Source organism: Oryctolagus cuniculus, chromosome 6 (genome assembly GCF_964237555.1).
Source record: "Oryctolagus cuniculus chromosome 6, mOryCun1.1, whole genome shotgun sequence".
Taxonomy (NCBI): Eukaryota; Metazoa; Chordata; class Mammalia; order Lagomorpha; family Leporidae; genus Oryctolagus; species Oryctolagus cuniculus.
In genome coordinates this window covers 17,445,461-17,463,198 of record NC_091437.1, presented here as the reverse complement: position 1 = coordinate 17,463,198, position 17,738 = coordinate 17,445,461, and the positions used below count along the sequence as shown (strand labels likewise).

The window sequence follows — 17,738 nt, the reverse complement described above, 5'->3', positions numbered from 1 at the left end:
TTTCAAGTATTTTCAATCCTTACATGGTTGAATCTGAGAAATGATAGCCAACTGTAACTACAGAATTATGAAAATAAAATTAAAAGTAGATTTTAAAAATAAAGATACAGCCATATTTCAGTCATAACAGTGTTTTAGTTTGTAGAGCTACATAATAAAGTACCTAAAACTGGATTCCTTAAAGCAGCAGAAACTCAGTTGCACTTCGGGGAGAGAGCTCAGAGCCAGGCCATGCCCTCCCGGGGCTCTGAGAAGGACTCTTCCTTTCCTGCCTGCGCCCGTGAGGTTTCCCAGCAACCCTTGCGTTCCCCGACCTGCCTCATTCCTGCTATCTGTGCCCGTGTCGTCTTGTCACTGTGTGTGACTGTCACTGCTTGGGGACTGCAAAACCTTTGGGAAAACATGGAATTAAAAGAGAGGTCTGTTTTGGCACAAAAATTTTTTGAAAGCCATGTGCAGTTTTTTCATATTATGTATATATATTTTTTCTACAAGCATTTTAAATACCCTTTGTTTGTCAAAGTTTGCTCTCTTTTGTGTGGTAGTAGGTCCTTCCTAAGGACTGCATTTTAACTTTATTATTTCTGTGAAAACTGTATTTCCAAATAAGGTTATGTTCTGAGATATTGGGGATTTAGGACTTCAGATTATCTTTTTCGGTAGATACAGTTCATAGTGTGGAGAAATGGGAAGGAAAACTGCAGTTTGAAAAATCACATTTTTCTCATTTGATGAAACATTATCAGTCATATAATCTTTAAAGTATAATGTAAATATTAAAAGTAGCAGGAGTAGGAATTGTATCAAGAGCAAAACACCCACAGGGGAGAAGTTCAGATAAAATATAAAGCATATTATCAGGATTTACGGAATTACTGGAAATTTCTTCTGATACTTGTTTTCCGTGTGCTGTGCTCAGCATTTCTGTATATCTTTGGTGAGGGACAGTTGTTACTTGCAAGACTGAAAATGCAACTTTAGGTAAAAAGAACTCTTCACCCTAAACAGTGTTTCTGTCATAAATGAAACTTGGAAAATAGGAGTACGGACTTTAGGATAAAACTCAAATATGAACACTTTTCTTCAAAGAACTTATTTTTGAAGACTTATTTACTGATTTGTTTGAAAGTCACAGTTAGGAGAGGAAGAGACAGAGATCTTCCATCCGCTGATTCACTCCCCAGACGTCCACAAAAGCCAAGGCTGGGCCAAGCCAATGCCAGGAGCCAGGAGTTTTCATCCGGTCTCCCACATGGGTAGCAGGGTCCCATGTACTTGGACCATCCTCCACTGCTTTTTCTAGGCATTGGAGCAGCCAGGGCACTACTGGGTCTGTATGGGATGCCAGCGTTGCAGGCAGCAGCTTTACTGTCTGTGCCGCAGTGCCAACCCTCCAGAAAATAATCTGAGAGGAGAGAAAGCTGCCTCCCGTTCACTGGTCCACTCCCTAACTGTTCCCAGCGAGCTGAGTACTCGATCCAGGTCTCCCTTCTGGTGGCAAGAGCAGTCCTGGAGCTGTCACTTGTGCTCCCCAGGGTCTGCTTTAGTGGGAAGCTGGAGTCAGCAGAGAAGCGGAAATTGAACTCGGGCACTCCAGTGTGGGAGACAGGTGTCTTCATACCGGGCCAAGTGCCCGCCCCTCAGTGTGATGTTTAATGTCAAGGTCAGGTATCCTCTCTGGCTGTTCTGAGTTGTTCAAGGAACATACAGACTTCATCAGTGATTTTCCCATAGTAACTTTCTGATCTGAAATCATAGTAGAAAATGAGTGAATAGCATTTGATTCATTGCTGTTTAATGCACTCTTTTTAGAATTTTAATCAGAAAAATAAAAAAACCTGTTACTTTTATTGTACACGAGTAAGTATGTAGACAAATTAGTTTAATTTCTTGATAAATTTCATCAGTGTTTTTTAAAATATATCCAGTAAAATCCCATTGCAGGACAAAAAGCAAATGAAGAGCAAAGTGCTAGTATGTCCTTTCCAAACTACTACATACTTTACAGGGACTTTAAAAGATACTAGGAGTATCCATCGGCATGAGAATATTCCATTTGAATTAAACTGAATACATTTTGCTCTATATATAGGATTATGCTGTGAGGTAAAGAGACTGACAGAGAGGGATAGGGGGAAAAAACAAGTAGCAGAAACTGTGGACCACTGTGATGTAGCTTTCAATATGCAAATCTCTTCTCTTCCAATGGCCGCTCTCAGACATCGATGAGTGCCTGGTGAACAGACTGCTCTGCGACAACGGACTGTGCCGGAACACGCCAGGAAGCTACAGCTGCACGTGCCCGCCGGGGTACGTGTTCAGGACAGAGACGGAGACCTGTGAAGGTAAGCATTCGCCGTGCCTGGGAGCCATCCGCACCCAGGGACGCAGCCCTGCCGTCCGGGAGAGGGCACTCACGGCGTTCTGCAACCTGCACACTTTCTCATCACTCACATTTTTATGATCTTCTTGAACATACCTCATAGGCCTGAATTTTCTTCATTTCCTAACCTCACTCAGCTGACCTGCCAGCTTTAAACAGACACCATCAGTTTTGTTCCACTCAGATAAAATATCCAAAACATTTGGAACAAACTTTTTGAAGCAAAAAGAAAAAAAGGCTTGAAAGGAGCCATATTGTTTAACCCAAATAAATGTCAAATTTTTGTTTACTTTGTTTTCCTCGTTTTAAAACCACGAGACACACAGGCCTAGGAAGTTGCCTTCTAACGGCCAAGTCAGTTACTGGCATTGATGACCTGAGTGATACACTCAAGAGTCTGGCCCAGAAAATATTTAGAGTGAATATTTGCTTAAAGTTTTTTAACGAAAAGTAGTGACTTTAATTAAATTCATTACCTGAGAAAAGGGTCCTTTCCTTTTGATAATTTAAAAGATAATCATTTGGTAATCATTGTAAGCCCAGTGATTCAAAGCTTCCTGTTCGTTCACCGTGTTTTTCTGCAGTGGAAGCTGCTGGAATGAATTCCGCGCTTAAGGAAGTGCACAGCTTCAGTGAGAGACGAGGCACTGAGTGCATTCCGTTGCCATATTGTTTCTTAAAGCACTGAGCATTTCAGAATAATCTGCAGTGTGCCTACTAGTGATTGTCCTGTTTAAGTCTCGTTGTGGGCCCGCAAAAGGATCCCCTGACGTTCTCAAATCCAGTGACCTCGCCGAGTAGTAACTACTAAAGCAAAAATGATTCCGCCTTCTTATTGTGGAATAGCCCTTCCCTCGTCTGTTAAAATTGTTTTGGAATGATGCTGCAGCCAAGAAAACTATAGTAGTAATATAAAAAATAAAGTTTGCATTCTCTCATCTCACTGTGTAGCTTCAAAGCATTCTTGGGTTAGGACTCTTGAACAAGACCACAAAACACAAATCACTCTGCAGAAGTCAATGAAATGCAATGGTGAAGCATATTTCTAAGTTTAGATTGTACCGGAGGGACCACCAGAAAAGCAGACATTAGCCTGAAGGGGAAGAAAAAAAAAGGAAAGAAAGAAAACCTCGGGGTAACATCGCATCTTTCTCAGCTGCATCAGAACCGTTGTCCTCGACAGTTACCAGCTTTGCAGGAACCACTGAGCCCGCAGCTGCCCGCCCATCCCCAGGCAGGCGCCTGGAGGGCCTCCTCCACAGCTGGGCAGGGGCGCGCTCTGCTTGGAGTGGCTGGCTGCAGAGTCTGAGCCTTGGTCTCAGTGTGTAACTGTGGAGCTTCTGTTCCTAGGCCCAGCTCCCATTTCTCACACCTTTTCCTCCAGAAGTTCTCTGAGAAAAGGCTTCGTGGATAAGATTTCTAGGCATGTTTCCTCCCTGATTTCTGTGGAGGGGTGAGGGAAGGGATTTGGGAAGTTTTTATTTTGGCCACCGAGCCCACTGCCTAACCACTGCCCTTTAACCATTTGATCTGTCCCGTGTTGGAGGGTAGGCGTCTGTGAAACCCCCGGAAGCTTGGAGAACCAGAGCAGCTCAAGAGATGGTCTTGATTTAACCAGGAAGCTGGTGGTGATCATTAGCACTGGTCTTCCCTGTCCACACAGCAGCAGTACCCGCAGGGCTATTGTAAGAAAGACACCCAGGGGCAGCAGGGTGGGCGGGGTCTGCTCCTGCGGGTGCACATGCCCAGTGGTCAAGGGTGGTGGTCAGCTTTCCCCCTCCATTTTAATAGGAAAGATGGAGGGGAATGGAACTGAGGGTGAAAAAACCCCAGGAAGTAAGAGACGCAGCTGCTTACGTGAACAAGTAGGAAGAGCGGGAGCCACTGGTGTTTTAATAGTGTGGTGTCGAGTGATTCCACAAATATCGAGGTGACCGAATTCCAGGGCAGGCAGCAGTGAGGGTTACAAAGAACCGTCTTCAGAAGGTCCTTGTTGCTGGGGAACCTTTCTGTGATACGGAAACTTATATCTGTCGTGTGTGGGAAAGAACTCTGTGCTGTTAGAATAAGGAAGAAATGATAGAGAAATATTTTGGCTCTGGCTCTCTGACATTCGTGGAGATAAAATGATTTATCCTGAGAAACCTACCAAAGTAGCTCCTTTTCGTTGCTCTGAATGCACTATGAAGTTATTTGCATTTCGTTCAGTGTTTTGAACAGTAGGCCTGAAGGCCACCGTTCTCCTGTGCCCTGGGCCTCTCCCTTATTTCCACCGTTGCATTCCAACAGTCAAGTTGTCTGTCTGAAGCAGTTGTCCTCGGTCTGTTCTTTCTTTACCGACCTCCAAGAACTAGGCAGGGCAGGACCAGCAGAGTCACTGCGGATTCGAGATCTCGCTCTGCTTGTCTGCCGTGTTCACTCCTTTTGTTTGGCTCTCCTGTATCACCAGGCTGTTTCAGATACATAATAAATAGCCGTGATGATAAAGACAGCAGTGTCCGGCTATATTTTAGATGGGAGTCACCAAAACTTTGCTTTTTTTGTTTGAGCTCTGAGAGTCTGTGAAAGTTAAAATTTTTACAGCAAGCCCTGTGGTTTAGATTGTGTTTCCAGTGACATAACTAGTTAAATGTAAACCAGATGTGCTTTGAAGTTTATTTCCAGGAATGTACAGTGAACTGTTTCAGTTCCTGGTTCCATGACATTTATTTCATAAAAACATTATACTGAAAGGAAAACTAAATAGTTGGTATTTGTAGTTGTCATTTCGTGTGTTTATAGTCTTTGAGTTCTTAATTGCTAGATTTAAAATAGAGATTTTTCAAATATATGATAATGACTTTTTTGGAGGCAGTTCTGACAAATGAAATTATATATTATCTTTTTTAAAAATTACTCACCAGCTTTTTTGTTTATCTAATTCCTTAATTACATTTTTAGAGAATTCAGCACTCTAAGATAGATATTTTTATTGTAAATTTATTTACAAAATCTGCTCTTGTATTTTTCTTGTAAGAGATTTTTCTCACTAAAAATGACTTGAAAGCAAAGTACATTCATATTTTCTGAAACAATTTATACTTAAAGGATAAAATTAGTACCTGGGTACTAATTCAGAAATTTTAGAGTAATGATAGCTGTTTTCCATGGAGTTTTTAAATTTGCTTTTCAAGTCCACTGACCTGAAAACCAACTGTGAGCATTCTCTCCCGGGATCAGCTTGGCTCATATGTGACGGGAGCTGTTCAGGAGTAAGCTCTTTAGCCTTTTAGTTAGCTGTTCACAGGCTTCCCTTAGTGTAATAAAATATTTTATATGAAATGAAAAGAAATGTTTAGGGGAAAAATAAGTATTCTGTTGTACACAGTAACACGGGTGTTCAGCGTGACAGGTGCTGAGGTGTCCTGCCCTGTTAGACAGTTAACCAAGGAGCAGAGGAAAATGTGTGCCACTTCTGTATATGTGCTGCCGAAGCGAGCACAAATGTATGCCACTTACGAAACTGAGAGGTTGAATCTGAATGGAAATTGTCTTCGATAACATTTCTAGTCCTTTAGCTGAAGCTTGTATTTATTTTTTCATTAACACACATGGTAAACTACTTAACTGTACAGGTCTGACATTTTCTTTGGTCACCACTTGAAAACATAAGCATACTGTAATTCTGTTGGCTTCTGATCACCCACAGGAATTGTTTGATAATGATCTATAATTTGAGGACTGAAATTAAATTAATGCTTATGAAGGATCAGTTAATTCAACAGAACTCCATCCTAAATTTTTATTTTACCAAGATTTTTTGCGGTTGAAAGGAGTTCCCAGGCTAAGCATGAGAATGTGAAAGGCTCAAGAGAGAGGAAGGTGGTAGCAGGGACTGGCGCAGAGCTCTGTACTCAGTATGGAGTGTGTGTCCCTGTTTCCTGATTGGTGTCAAGGGGTTTGGAACAAAAGCCAACATTGTGATACTTTGTCTTGAAAGCCTTCTGGGAGCTTAAATGAGGGAAACAATCATCCTTTGTTGTGCACAGCCTGTTGCCCCTGGAGTTACATCTTCTTATGGAGAAAACTCATCCAATTCATGTAAAGTTTGTAGGAATGTATTGAAGAAGGATGTCCTGTGCGCCTTCCCAATGATCTGATCCCTCTACTGCTGCTGAGTGGCCAGTCGCGTAGATGTGTGTCCGCACAGTAAAATGCAGGTCTCCGTTCCCCATTCATTTTAGGCCTTGCAGATCCTTATTAAAATCACAAGAGCCAAGTGTACCAGACATTCTGGCATAGCATGGCTTGTTGGAATAATATTTTCCAGAAACACATGGCTGTTCTAACAGAATCTTTTCCTTCTGGATCGTAGATGTAAATGAATGTGAAAGCAACCCCTGTGTCAATGGGGCCTGCAGGAACAACCTTGGATCTTTCAACTGTGAATGTTCACCTGGCAGCAAACTCAGCTCCACAGGCTTGATCTGCATTGGTAAGATTCACACAGAGTGCTGGCGGTTCAGATTGAACAGCAGAGATAAGCACTCGCCTTGGCCCTCACTGTGGATAAAAAAAGAACAGGATTATAAGAAGCTAATAATCAGGAGTCTTTAAAAAATAGTAAATAGACTAAACCCTGCAGCCTCTTAAATTTTGATAGATTCTAGGGTTTCCTTTTTATATCAGTGAACGTATTATGCTGTAAGTTATAATCATTTAAATACTACACGCTCACACATGCACACACACATGTATGTGCTATCTGAAAATAATTGTTAGGCATCAATACAATCAAATCCCTGATTCATACTTCTTATAAGCAACCTTCATTGGTAAACAAAATGTGGTGGAATTTGGATTCAGTTAACAAGAGTTAGAAGATTTGAAACACAAAGAGGGAATTTGTTATTTTTTCCTTTCTCCCATGGATCATAAATTTATGGACTTAAGAGAAAGTAGCTTCTTTTTTCTCTTTTGGAAATCTCCAAGGAGAAAGATTCCACAACTTCTGAACTAACATCTTTTAATGTGTCTCAAATCACTGAAGGTGAGTTCTTAACAATGACATGGAACATATATAAAACAAAGTAAGTCTGATTTGTTTCTGTAAGGAAAAATTCAACATGTGTAAGGGAAAAAATGGTCCAGTAATTTGTTCTTGCTTCCAGTGTCTGTGGCTCCATTCAGCAGACATACCACAATCTATCATCAGTCATGTACACCTTTAAAGTGAACCAGTTGTAAATTCTAAATAGTTAGGAAGAGATTTCACTTTTGTGCCAAACAGATTGGCAGATTTTGTTTGCCTGTTATTTAGCCAAGCTGAGTTTTCACTTAATATACGTAGACAATAGAATTTTCAGTATCATGTCTGATGTTAACTGCTTAGCTGGATGCTAGCTAGAAAACAGTTTGTTACGTGAGTAGAAATTACCAAGTCCAAAACTGTCAGTGAAATCCCTGCTTTGGAAACACCAGCTCTTTATCTGCAGTGAGGTGGAGCCAGTGAAACATGAGCCTTGCTGGGTTCTCCCTGTTAGGAAAGAGACTGCCTTCTGCCTGGGGCATTACTCCTTTTAATTCTGGGTTTGGGAGTGGGAGAGGGGCTGGGTTGGATTGGATAAAGCAGAAATATTTCTGCTAAGGCAAAAATTTCCAACAGAGATGGGGTCATTTTATTATGCAGAGGAAATGAACTCAGCATCAGTTAGTTAATGTGTCAGAAAACTAAATCTGTATGCCACTTGAGCATCAAAGATATCTTAGTTTCCCTTCACCATATATATTTCTATTCTTTGATCTTTTGTACTTACATTTATTAATGAAACAGAAACAAAGACTTTTATGCCCAAGTCATTATGTCATTCTCCAAGTTGCCAGCAAGGAACCACAACGTTTCTCTTAGTGTGTTAATTGTGTTCATTCATAACAGTCGAATTTGAATATCCCACACCAGAGCTGTTCAAAAAGAAATTTACCTAATATTTTTAAATTGCAGACATCACTCTAGCTACTATTTTCATTAAAAAGTGAATGATAGTTGAAAAAAGATGAAAATAAATAGTGAAATATAGGAGAAATTATCTTTTTTTAAAAGATTTTATTTATTTATTTGAGAGGTAGAATTAGAGAGAGAGAGAGAGGTCTTCCATCCACTGGTTCACTCTCCAAATGACTGCAACAGCTGGAGCTGAGCCGCTCTGAAGGCAGGAGCCAGGAGCTTCTTCCAGGTCTCCCACATGAATGCAAGGTTCCAAGCATTTGGGCCGTCTTCAGCTGCTTTCCCAGGCCATTAAAGAGAGCTGGATTGGCTTAGGGGCAGCCGGGACATGAACTAGTACCCATACAGGATGCTGGCTCTGCATGGGGAGGCTTAGCCTGCTACGCAACAGCACCAGCCTCTGTCAATACATTTTTTTAATGGGAGTGCCTGCTGGCTTTCCTTTTCAGACTCCAGGTCTCTAAATATTGAACTGAATAGAAGTTCCATATTACTAATTTAAAATTAGTGTGAACCAATTGGACACAAAGAATATTTAAGGATTTGGGATCTGATCTTCAGACTTTCTAAATGCAAATATAAATTAAGCTAAACGATTGTACAAGTTGTGTAAAAAGACTTCTATGCTCTGGTTTATATTACTAACTATAGTAAAACATTAAATGTGTTTCAGCCATCCTGCATCTCTGAGAACTGGTTCAGGCTATGTGTAGTCCACACTGGTCTCTCTCCTCTGTGACTTGGGTCTGCACTCTGTCCTCTGTGTGCATGGAGGTGCTCAGAGCAGCCACCTCCCTGCTGTGGAACCCAGCGGACTGTTCTTGTTGTCATCTTTGCAGTGTTTGGCACAGTGCAGCACCCATTGCTTCTCACGGTTTTTGTCTTGGGCCTTCTTGGCACAACTGTCTTCTTTGATGATTCTATATGGGTTTCTTAGTTTTCTTTGCTAAGTCTTTCTGGGCCCGCCCTCCAGTCTGAAGTGTTCCCCCAGTGAGTCCCTGGACCACTTTGCTTCTCTCTGCCGTCCTTGGAGGGCCTCTACATTGGCTCTCAGAGTTCCTGCTCCAGCCTGAACCTCTGCACTAATCCCAGACTTGCATTTCCAGCTGTTTGCACAGTGTCTCTGCTCAGATGTCTGATAGACACCTCAAATCGTTGTCTGAAGCCAGATTCCTATATCCTGCCTTGAATGTGGGGTCTCCTATGAGCATTTCCATCTTGGCCAATGGCAGTTCCACTTTTCCACTCGCACCCACTGAAATTTGGCATCACCCTTGATGCCTTTTTCCCAAACTGAACATTAAACCTGTGAGCAAAACTCATTGATTGTGCTTGGAGTTGGCTGCTGTTTCAACCCCTTCTCCCCACCAACAACCCACAACCCAAGTCACCATTATTTCTCCTCTTGATTATTCCAGTAGCCTCTATCTTACGTTTTTTTCCCCCATACTTTCCATTCTGTCGTCTATTTCTTATGTAGCCACTAGCTAATGCTTTCCAAACATAAGCAAGTGCATGTCCTTCCTTGTTGGGAAACCCTGTCTGTAAAAGTCTTGACTCCTCCACTTACTCCAAGTGAGAGCACAAGTTTTGGCCAAAGCCTGTGTCTCCCTCACCATCTTAACCTTGCTGTGCTGCTTCTCCCACTGCCGCGCCTCTCACCCCCACACCTGCTCATACTTAACCTGTTTCTCACTGGAATATGTCCAACATGCTCCCGTCGGAAGTCCACTGTATTCCTGTTTGGCTGGAAGGCCCTTCTCCCGCATGTCCATGTTTTCTTTGACTCCAGACAAATGCCCTAAGTCAGAAGATCTCTTATCTTCCTAAATAAAGTACGTCTCTCTCCCTTTTCATCCTCATGCTGCTTACTCTGCTTTGTTCTTTTCAGAGTTCTTAACGCATCCGTGACTACTAAACTACATCTGTGTGTTGTGTGCATGTGTGTGTATGCCTGCTTGTGTATGCACACACAATGATCAGAGAGATAAAAGCTGGATTGCTGGGCAATGGGGGAGTGGGGATGTCTGTTGGTGGGTTGGCAACTTGTAGATGCTGATGCGGTACCCACCTAGAAGACAGGGCTCTGGAGACAGACTGTGTAGGTTTGTACCTTGATCCTCCCTGGGCAACCTTGGATAAATTAAGTGATGCCTGTGTGTCACAGTTTTCTCATCTTCAACTTGTACCTACCACATCGGAGATTTTTTAATGAGTAAATAAATATGTAGAAGGCCTTTAGAAGAGTATGTGTCACTTCCTCAATAAATATTAACAATGAGTGTTACAATTTACCTTTTCTTAAAATGACTAGAGCCAAGGTGATAAATTAGTAATTAGTCCAGGTTATTAAAAGAGCATTTAAATCCACAGTAGCCTTATTCACATGTCTCTTATTCACATTTCCTCTGTGCTGTGGAATTTATAGCTATAAGTCCACAGAAAGCCTATAGATGTGTTGAATTTTGAATCCCACCTGCAGTTGCCAAGGCAGGGCCAGACCAGATGAGTTCACTGGCTGTGTCTGGCCCGCAGGTCATACAGTTCCCAACCCTATTAGAGAATATCAGTAGATGTAGCTGTATAAACTAGCATGGCATGTGCGGTATAAATACATAGATACGTATATGCACTACAACGTTTGACTTGCATGTGTGTAATATATTGTAAGGTTGGTACATGTGTTTGAAGAATATGCTCTTAAAATTTAAATTTTTTCTTGACATGAATTGTTTATATTTCTGAGCTTCAGTGTGGTATTGGTACAACACATGCTCACCAAGAGAGGGTGATCAGCATGTCCCCTTCTTTGATGTTACTTCATGACTGGAGGTGGCTTGGAGCGTCTGTCTTCTGTTTGCTCATACAGTATAAGCTAGGTTATTACAGCTGCCCCACTGTGCTAACACCAGGAAATCATTCCTTCCATCCGACTCTGATTTGATGCCAATTCCCTCTTCTCACCGCTGCGCACACCTCCCCTGCTACCCAGCTTCTAGTAGTCACCATTCTGTGTTCAAGTTGCGTTTTCTTTTGTGAGGGAAAACACACAGTACTTATGTGTCTGGCTTCCTCCATGAAACACGGTGTCCTCCTGTTCCATATGTTTTTGCTGCATGTGACAGTACCTCGTTCTTGTTTGTTTCCATTATGTGTGTCTACCTTAACGTTCATCACATGCATTCTCCTGAGGACGGACACTTTGGTTGATTGCTTACCTTGTCTGTTGTGGAAGGTGCTGCAGTAAACATGGTGGAGCAGGCATCTCTTGAATGCAGTGAATATGAATCTTTGAGATATAGAGTGGTAGGATGTCTGGTCATATGGCGGTTTTATTTCTAGTTTTGTAAAGAAGTCTCCATGCTTGGCTGGCGCCGCGGCTCACTAGGCTAATCCTCTGCCTGCGGCGCCGGCACCCCGGGTTCTAGTCCCGGTTGGGGTGCCGGTCCTGTCTCAGTTGCTCCTCTTCCAGTCCAGCTCTCTGCTGTGGCCCGGGAAGGCAGTGGAGGATGGCCCAAGTGTTTGGGCCCTGTACCCTCATGGGAGACCAGGAAGAAGCACCTGGCTCCTGGCTTCGGATCGGCGCAGCACACCAGCAGTTAGCAGCCATTTGGGGGGTGAACCAATGGAAGGAAGACCTTTCTCTCTGTCTCTGTCTCACTGTCCAACTCTGCCTGTCAAAAAATAAAAAAAGAAGAAGTCTCCATGCTCTTTTCCACTGTCATTGTGGCTGTACTAATTTTCATTCCCACCAACGGTGTATGAATTCCCCTTTCCCCACATCCTTGTCAGAATTTCTTACTTTGTTTTTGATAATAGCCATTCTGACAGGAGTGAGGTGGTTTCTCATTATGGTTTTGATTTGCATTTCCCTGATGACTAGTGATATTGAGGTTTTTTTTTTTTTCTTTTCTTTTTCTGTTCTGAGAATGGACTATTTGGGCCCTTTACCTGTTTCTTAACAGGGTTGGTTGGATTTTTTTGCTGGGTTTTTTGAGATGCTGATATGGTCTGGATATTAATCTTGACAGATAAGTGGCTGGCAAGTCTTCTCTCTCGATATATCAGGTGTCTTCACTCTGTTGTTTCCTTTGCTGTGCAGAGGGTCAGTGTCATGCAGTCTCATTTTTGACTTTTGGTGCCTGTATTTTGGAGGTTACCCAAGGCCATCATTGCCTTCACCAGTGTCTGTAACTGTTTCTGCTACGTTTTCTTACAGCAGTGTTGTAGTTTCAGTCTTACATTTAGGATTTTGATCCACCTCAAGTTCACTTTTATACATGGTGAGAGGTAGGGATCTAATCTCGTTCTCCTACCCATGTATATCCTCTTGTGCCAGCACCATTTATTAAAAAGACTATTCTTCATCCATGTGTATTCTTGGAACCTTTATCAAAGATCAGTGGCTGTGTGTGTGAATTAATTTCTGAGTTCTCTGTTCTATTCCACTGATCTGTATGTCAGTTTTTTTTAAGAATTATTTATTTATTTGAAAGGCAAAACTATAGAGAGGCAGAGGCAAAAAGAGAAGCCTACCATCTGCTGGTTCACTACCCAGTTGGCTGCAACAGCTGGAGCTGAGCCGATCTGAAGCCAGGAGCCTGGAGCTTCCTCTGGGTCCCCCACACAGGTGCAGGGGCCCAAGGTCTTGGGCCATCTTCTACTGCTTTCCTAGGCCATAGCAGAGAGCTGGATGGGAAGTGGAGCAGCGAGGACTCAAACAGGCACCCACATGAGATGCCGGCACTGCAGGCAGTTCCCTTATCCACTGTGCCACAGCCCGGCCCCTATATGTTAGTTTTTATGCCACTACCATATTGTTTTAATTACCTTAGCTTTGTAGCATGCTTCAAAATCAAGTATTGTGATGCCTCCAGCTTGCCTCCTTGCCATGGCTCAAAATGGCTTTGGCTCTCTAGATGTTTTGTGGTTCCGTGTTATGAACATTATCATTAGAATGTGGTTCCAAGTTACGAACATTATCATTATAATGATACTAATCCTTCCGACCCATGATCTAGGGATGTCTTTCCTTTTTTCGTGTGTTCTTGATAATTTCTTTCATGAGTTTTTATAAATGTACATAACATATGAATGTGTTTGAAGGATATGCTATTTAAAGTTTAAAATTCAGTCCTTTTTGTAAACACTATAAAAACGGTTTCGGTGTATGTGCCTGAATTATATTTTATTCAGAGGTTAGAGTCCTCGAACCTTTCCTATTTCTCTTCAGACAGCCTGAAAGGGACGTGCTGGCTCAACATCCAGGACAGCCGCTGCGAGGTGAATATTAATGGAGCCACCCTGAAATCCGAATGCTGCGCCACCCTCGGAGCGGCCTGGGGGAGCCCCTGTGAGCGGTGTGAACTAGGTAGGAGGCAGGGCCTGCAGCCTCTGGGCTTCCCCATGGAAGTCTTCTTCCTCAAGTAGGGCACGGTCTTTGTGGTGGATTTCCTTTGTGACCATTGTCTTTTCTGTTCAAAATTTGTCCACTTCTTGAACTGTAAGCAGACCTCAAAAAAAAAAAAGGAATCAGCTGGAATCCATGCACTAAGACCTGTTTGCATGTGTCCCAGTGGGAGAAGAGGGCCCTATTCCCTTGAGTCTTTTACTTGTTTATTTGTCATTCAGTTGCCAAAATGAAAGCAAAAATGAGTTGTAGGAAAAATGGTGAAAATCTCAATATGAGTCACCTCCTGCAGAGTTTCCACAGCAAGTCCTGCTCTGTGCTGCCTCAAGGAAGGGATGGTTGAGGTGCTGTCTCTAAAACCCCACCTTCAACGTGTATCCCATGGTTCTGTCTCTTGAGCTTAAGACTTGTGTGTTCTTTGATAACCGAGTTAAAGTGGGTCCTGTTGTTCTTTACAGACACAGCATGCTCAAGAGGGTTTGCCAGGATTAAAGGGGTTACTTGTGAAGGTGAGTATATTGAAAGTATTTAGTGCAGCACTTAAAAGTAATATTCATTCTCAGACTTCAGAGACATTTATTAAAAAGCTGAAAATGGCAATAAAAATACTCAGTATCTTCACCAAATACTTAGGCTTAATACTCTTAGAAAATAGCTGAAAGTTTTCCATTTCTCCTCCTTGTGCAGTTGGGTGAATTTCATAAGGACATCAGTAGGGATTCAGGCACAGCCGGGCTGGCAAGGGAGCATGTCTGGGTTGTGCTTTAGAGACGGGCCAGGCTGTGGTCATTTTCACAGCTGGTGCCTAGGAAAGTGGGTGGCTAAGTTATGGAATATTTCTACTGAACTCAAGTAGTAATGCACATTGTATTGCAGATTGAGTATGCTATACAGGAAATAAGACTGCACCTGCTTTTTCTATTGATGACATCTCTATCCTCTGCTTGCTCCATTTTCCTGCAGATGTTAATGAGTGTGAAGTGTTTCCTGGCGTTTGTCCAAATGGGCACTGTGTCAACAGCCAAGGATCTTTTCATTGCGAGTGCCCTGAAGGACTTACGTTGGACGGTACTGGCCGCGTGTGTTTGGGTAAGACTCTTGTATAAAACAAGCCATGAATTTTCTTGTCCTTTGGGCAGTGGCCAGTCCAAAGCCATTGAGTCTGAGCTTAGGAAAACTTGTCTTAAATAAGCTATTTTGGGGAAATCACTAGAGGATATTTGATGCTGCTCAAAAATCTGTCTCAGAAGTTTTAGTTTCTTTAAAGATACATTTTAGGCAATTTCAATTTCAGTCTTTCACACTGAGTTAATGGAGCAAGGAAAGTATGTATGTTTTGCATGCAGAGGATCAAAACTACTAGCATTTGTAAAAGTAACATTCACCAGCTCACTGTAGCTGAATGCTCAAGTCAGTGAGGAAACTCATGGGCAAAGTTAGATCATTCTTGTTTGAAAACATTGACTTACCCCCGCTCTTGCTTTACCAACTTCAGAGCTGAAATTTTCTTAATGCTTTATTTATTTATTTATTTTTTTGACAGGCAGAGTGGACAGTGAGAGAGAGAGACAGAAAGAAAGGCCTTCCTTTGCCGTTGGTTCACCCTCCAATGGCCGCCACGGCCAGTGCACTGCGCTGATCTGATGGCAGGAGCCAGGTACTTCTCCTGGTCTCCCATGGGGTGCAGGGCCCAAGCACTTGGGCCATCCTCCACTGCACTCGCAGGCCACAGCAGAGAGCTGGCCTGGAAGAGGGGCAACCGGGACAGAATCCGGCGCCCCGACCAGGACTAGAACCCGGTGTGCCGGCGCCGCTAGGCAGAGGATTAGCCTAGTGAGCCGCGGCGCCAGCCATAATGCTTTATTTTCTAAAGATCTAAAATTAGGAAATGCTTTCTCTCAGCACCACATTGTATGGGATGGCAGTTTGAGCTTATTCTTTGTCAGAGTCATGTTGAACTGAACCTGGATTTCATCACTGAGAAATCTCTGTTAATTTTATATTGTATGCAAAAATATTTTTGTTCATTTGATATTTCCTCCAATAAGCTAGTGAATTTTTAGTTGGTAGAACAAGCTTGATACATAATTGTATTTGAAATGCTTTAAATTTTTTAAATTCTATTTTATTTACTTGAAATATAGAGACAGAGAAAGAAAGAGATTTTACACCTGTTGGTTAACTTCCTGGAAGTGCACAAAAGCTGGGGTTAAGCCAGGCTAAACCCAGGAGCTTGGAACTAAATCTGGGTCTCAGAACATGTAGGTAGCAGAAACCCAACTTCTTTTTTATATAAGATTTATTTTATTTATTTGGAAGAGTTACAGAGAAGGAGAGATATAGAAAAAAAAGAAATCCTCCATCTGCTGGCTCACTCTCCAAATGGCCACAATGGCCAGAGCTGAGCTGATCCAGAACCAGGAGCCAGGAGCTTCTTCTGGATCTCTTACATGGCTGCAAGGGCCTAAGGACTTGGGCCATCCTCCACTACTTTCCCAGGTATATTATTAGCAGGGAGCAGGATTGGAAGAGGAGCAGCCGGGACTCAAACCGGCATCCATAGGGGAAGTAGGTGCTGAAGGCTGGCTGGGTCTTTAACTTGCTGCACCACAGCGCCAGCCCCCAAAACCCATCTTCTTGAACCATCACTTACTGCCCCTCAAGGTGTGCATTAGTTGGCAGTTGTATCGGGGGAGCCAAGACCCAAACCCAGGCTCTCAGATATGGGATGAGGGCTTCCCAAACAGTGCCTTAACTGCTGTGCCAAACACCCACCCTTGTATTTGAAACTTAAACATGTAAACAATGACAGTGTTGCATTCAAATATTTAAACATGTCAGTGTTTTTTAAGTTAGAGATGAAAAAAATAGTTTTCAATACCATACAGTTTAGTTTGATAAGCATGGATATCAGTTTAAATGAATCTTTGGCAGCATATTTAAATTTGGATTGAAAACGTGACTAAAAACATATGGAATTATTTTAAAATTATTATATCCGATGTTCAAAAATAAAAATTCTTCTCAGATTTTTAAATTTTTAAAATTCTCCTAAAATTATCTACAGTGTTTAGGCAAACTGAGTGTTTTGAGAACAACAAAATAGCATCAGTGTGGTCAATGACTAATGAAATTAAGTTGTCATCAGTAACCAAAGGAAGATACGAAGGCAATAACATCACGAAAAATCAAGGGCTTTATAATATTTTAAAGCTATAGTAGATTCTTGATTCTTGTACTATAGTTAAATGTTTTGTCGCTGAATTATGCTACATTGATTTGTTCTTTTTGGGGGATGTGAGTGTTTCAAGAAGCAGTAGGCGTATGAAAATAAAAGTGGTCTAAGGACAAATATAGGGGCAAACCGCTCTGTCAGCATCCTCTAAGTCAGGGATCCCGAACGGCCAAGTACGTACATTATTCAAGGCAGGTGGTAACAAGGGGCAGTGGGGACTGTGGAACACACTGGGGACGGGGCTTCAAACAGGTCAAGGAAGGTGGAATTAGAAGAGTTTATTTGGGAGCAAAAGCTGTTGAAATCCATGCACAGGAGGCATCTTCAAAGAGTTCATGGAAAATGCAAGTCGTGAAGAAACCGTGCATGAATTTCAACCTTTTTTTAATAAAATAAACTTCACTGTTAATTCCCTTTTCCTATTTTTTTTAATTACCCTCATACTATCCAAAGATTTGCAAAACTCTGTTCTAACATCTGTGCCAGCCGATCACAGCTTCCCAGGCGGGCTGTGGCCCGTGGGCTGGCTCTTTTGATTCCTGATGTGAACACTGATGTGAAAGGAACGGGATTCCTCTTGTAGGTGATTGTCACATTTTATAGACTGAGTTCAGCTATCCTGTTCTCTCCCAATTGATTCCTGAATGGCTTCTTGAACAGATTACTTCGTTGACTTCAGAAGTAGGAGGACCCAAGCCAGAGCTCTCAGACCAGCTGTAGCTAGTTA

The 17,738-nt window shown here is 42.3% G+C and overlaps 1 protein-coding gene across 1 annotated transcript in view; it reads left to right on the top strand.

Annotated features, from left to right (window-relative positions):
- The window catches only part of FBN2 (fibrillin 2), a 240,425-nt gene that overhangs the window by 144,921 nt on the left and 77,766 nt on the right, over positions 1-17,738 (top strand). Inside the window, exons 19-23 of the mRNA XM_002710087.5 lie at positions 2,220-2,345; positions 6,738-6,857; positions 13,600-13,737; positions 14,235-14,285; positions 14,740-14,865. Coding sequence (XP_002710133.2) covers positions 2,220-2,345; positions 6,738-6,857; positions 13,600-13,737; positions 14,235-14,285; positions 14,740-14,865 — 561 coding nt within the window. The remainder of the gene's footprint in view (positions 1-2,219; positions 2,346-6,737; positions 6,858-13,599; positions 13,738-14,234; positions 14,286-14,739; positions 14,866-17,738) is intronic.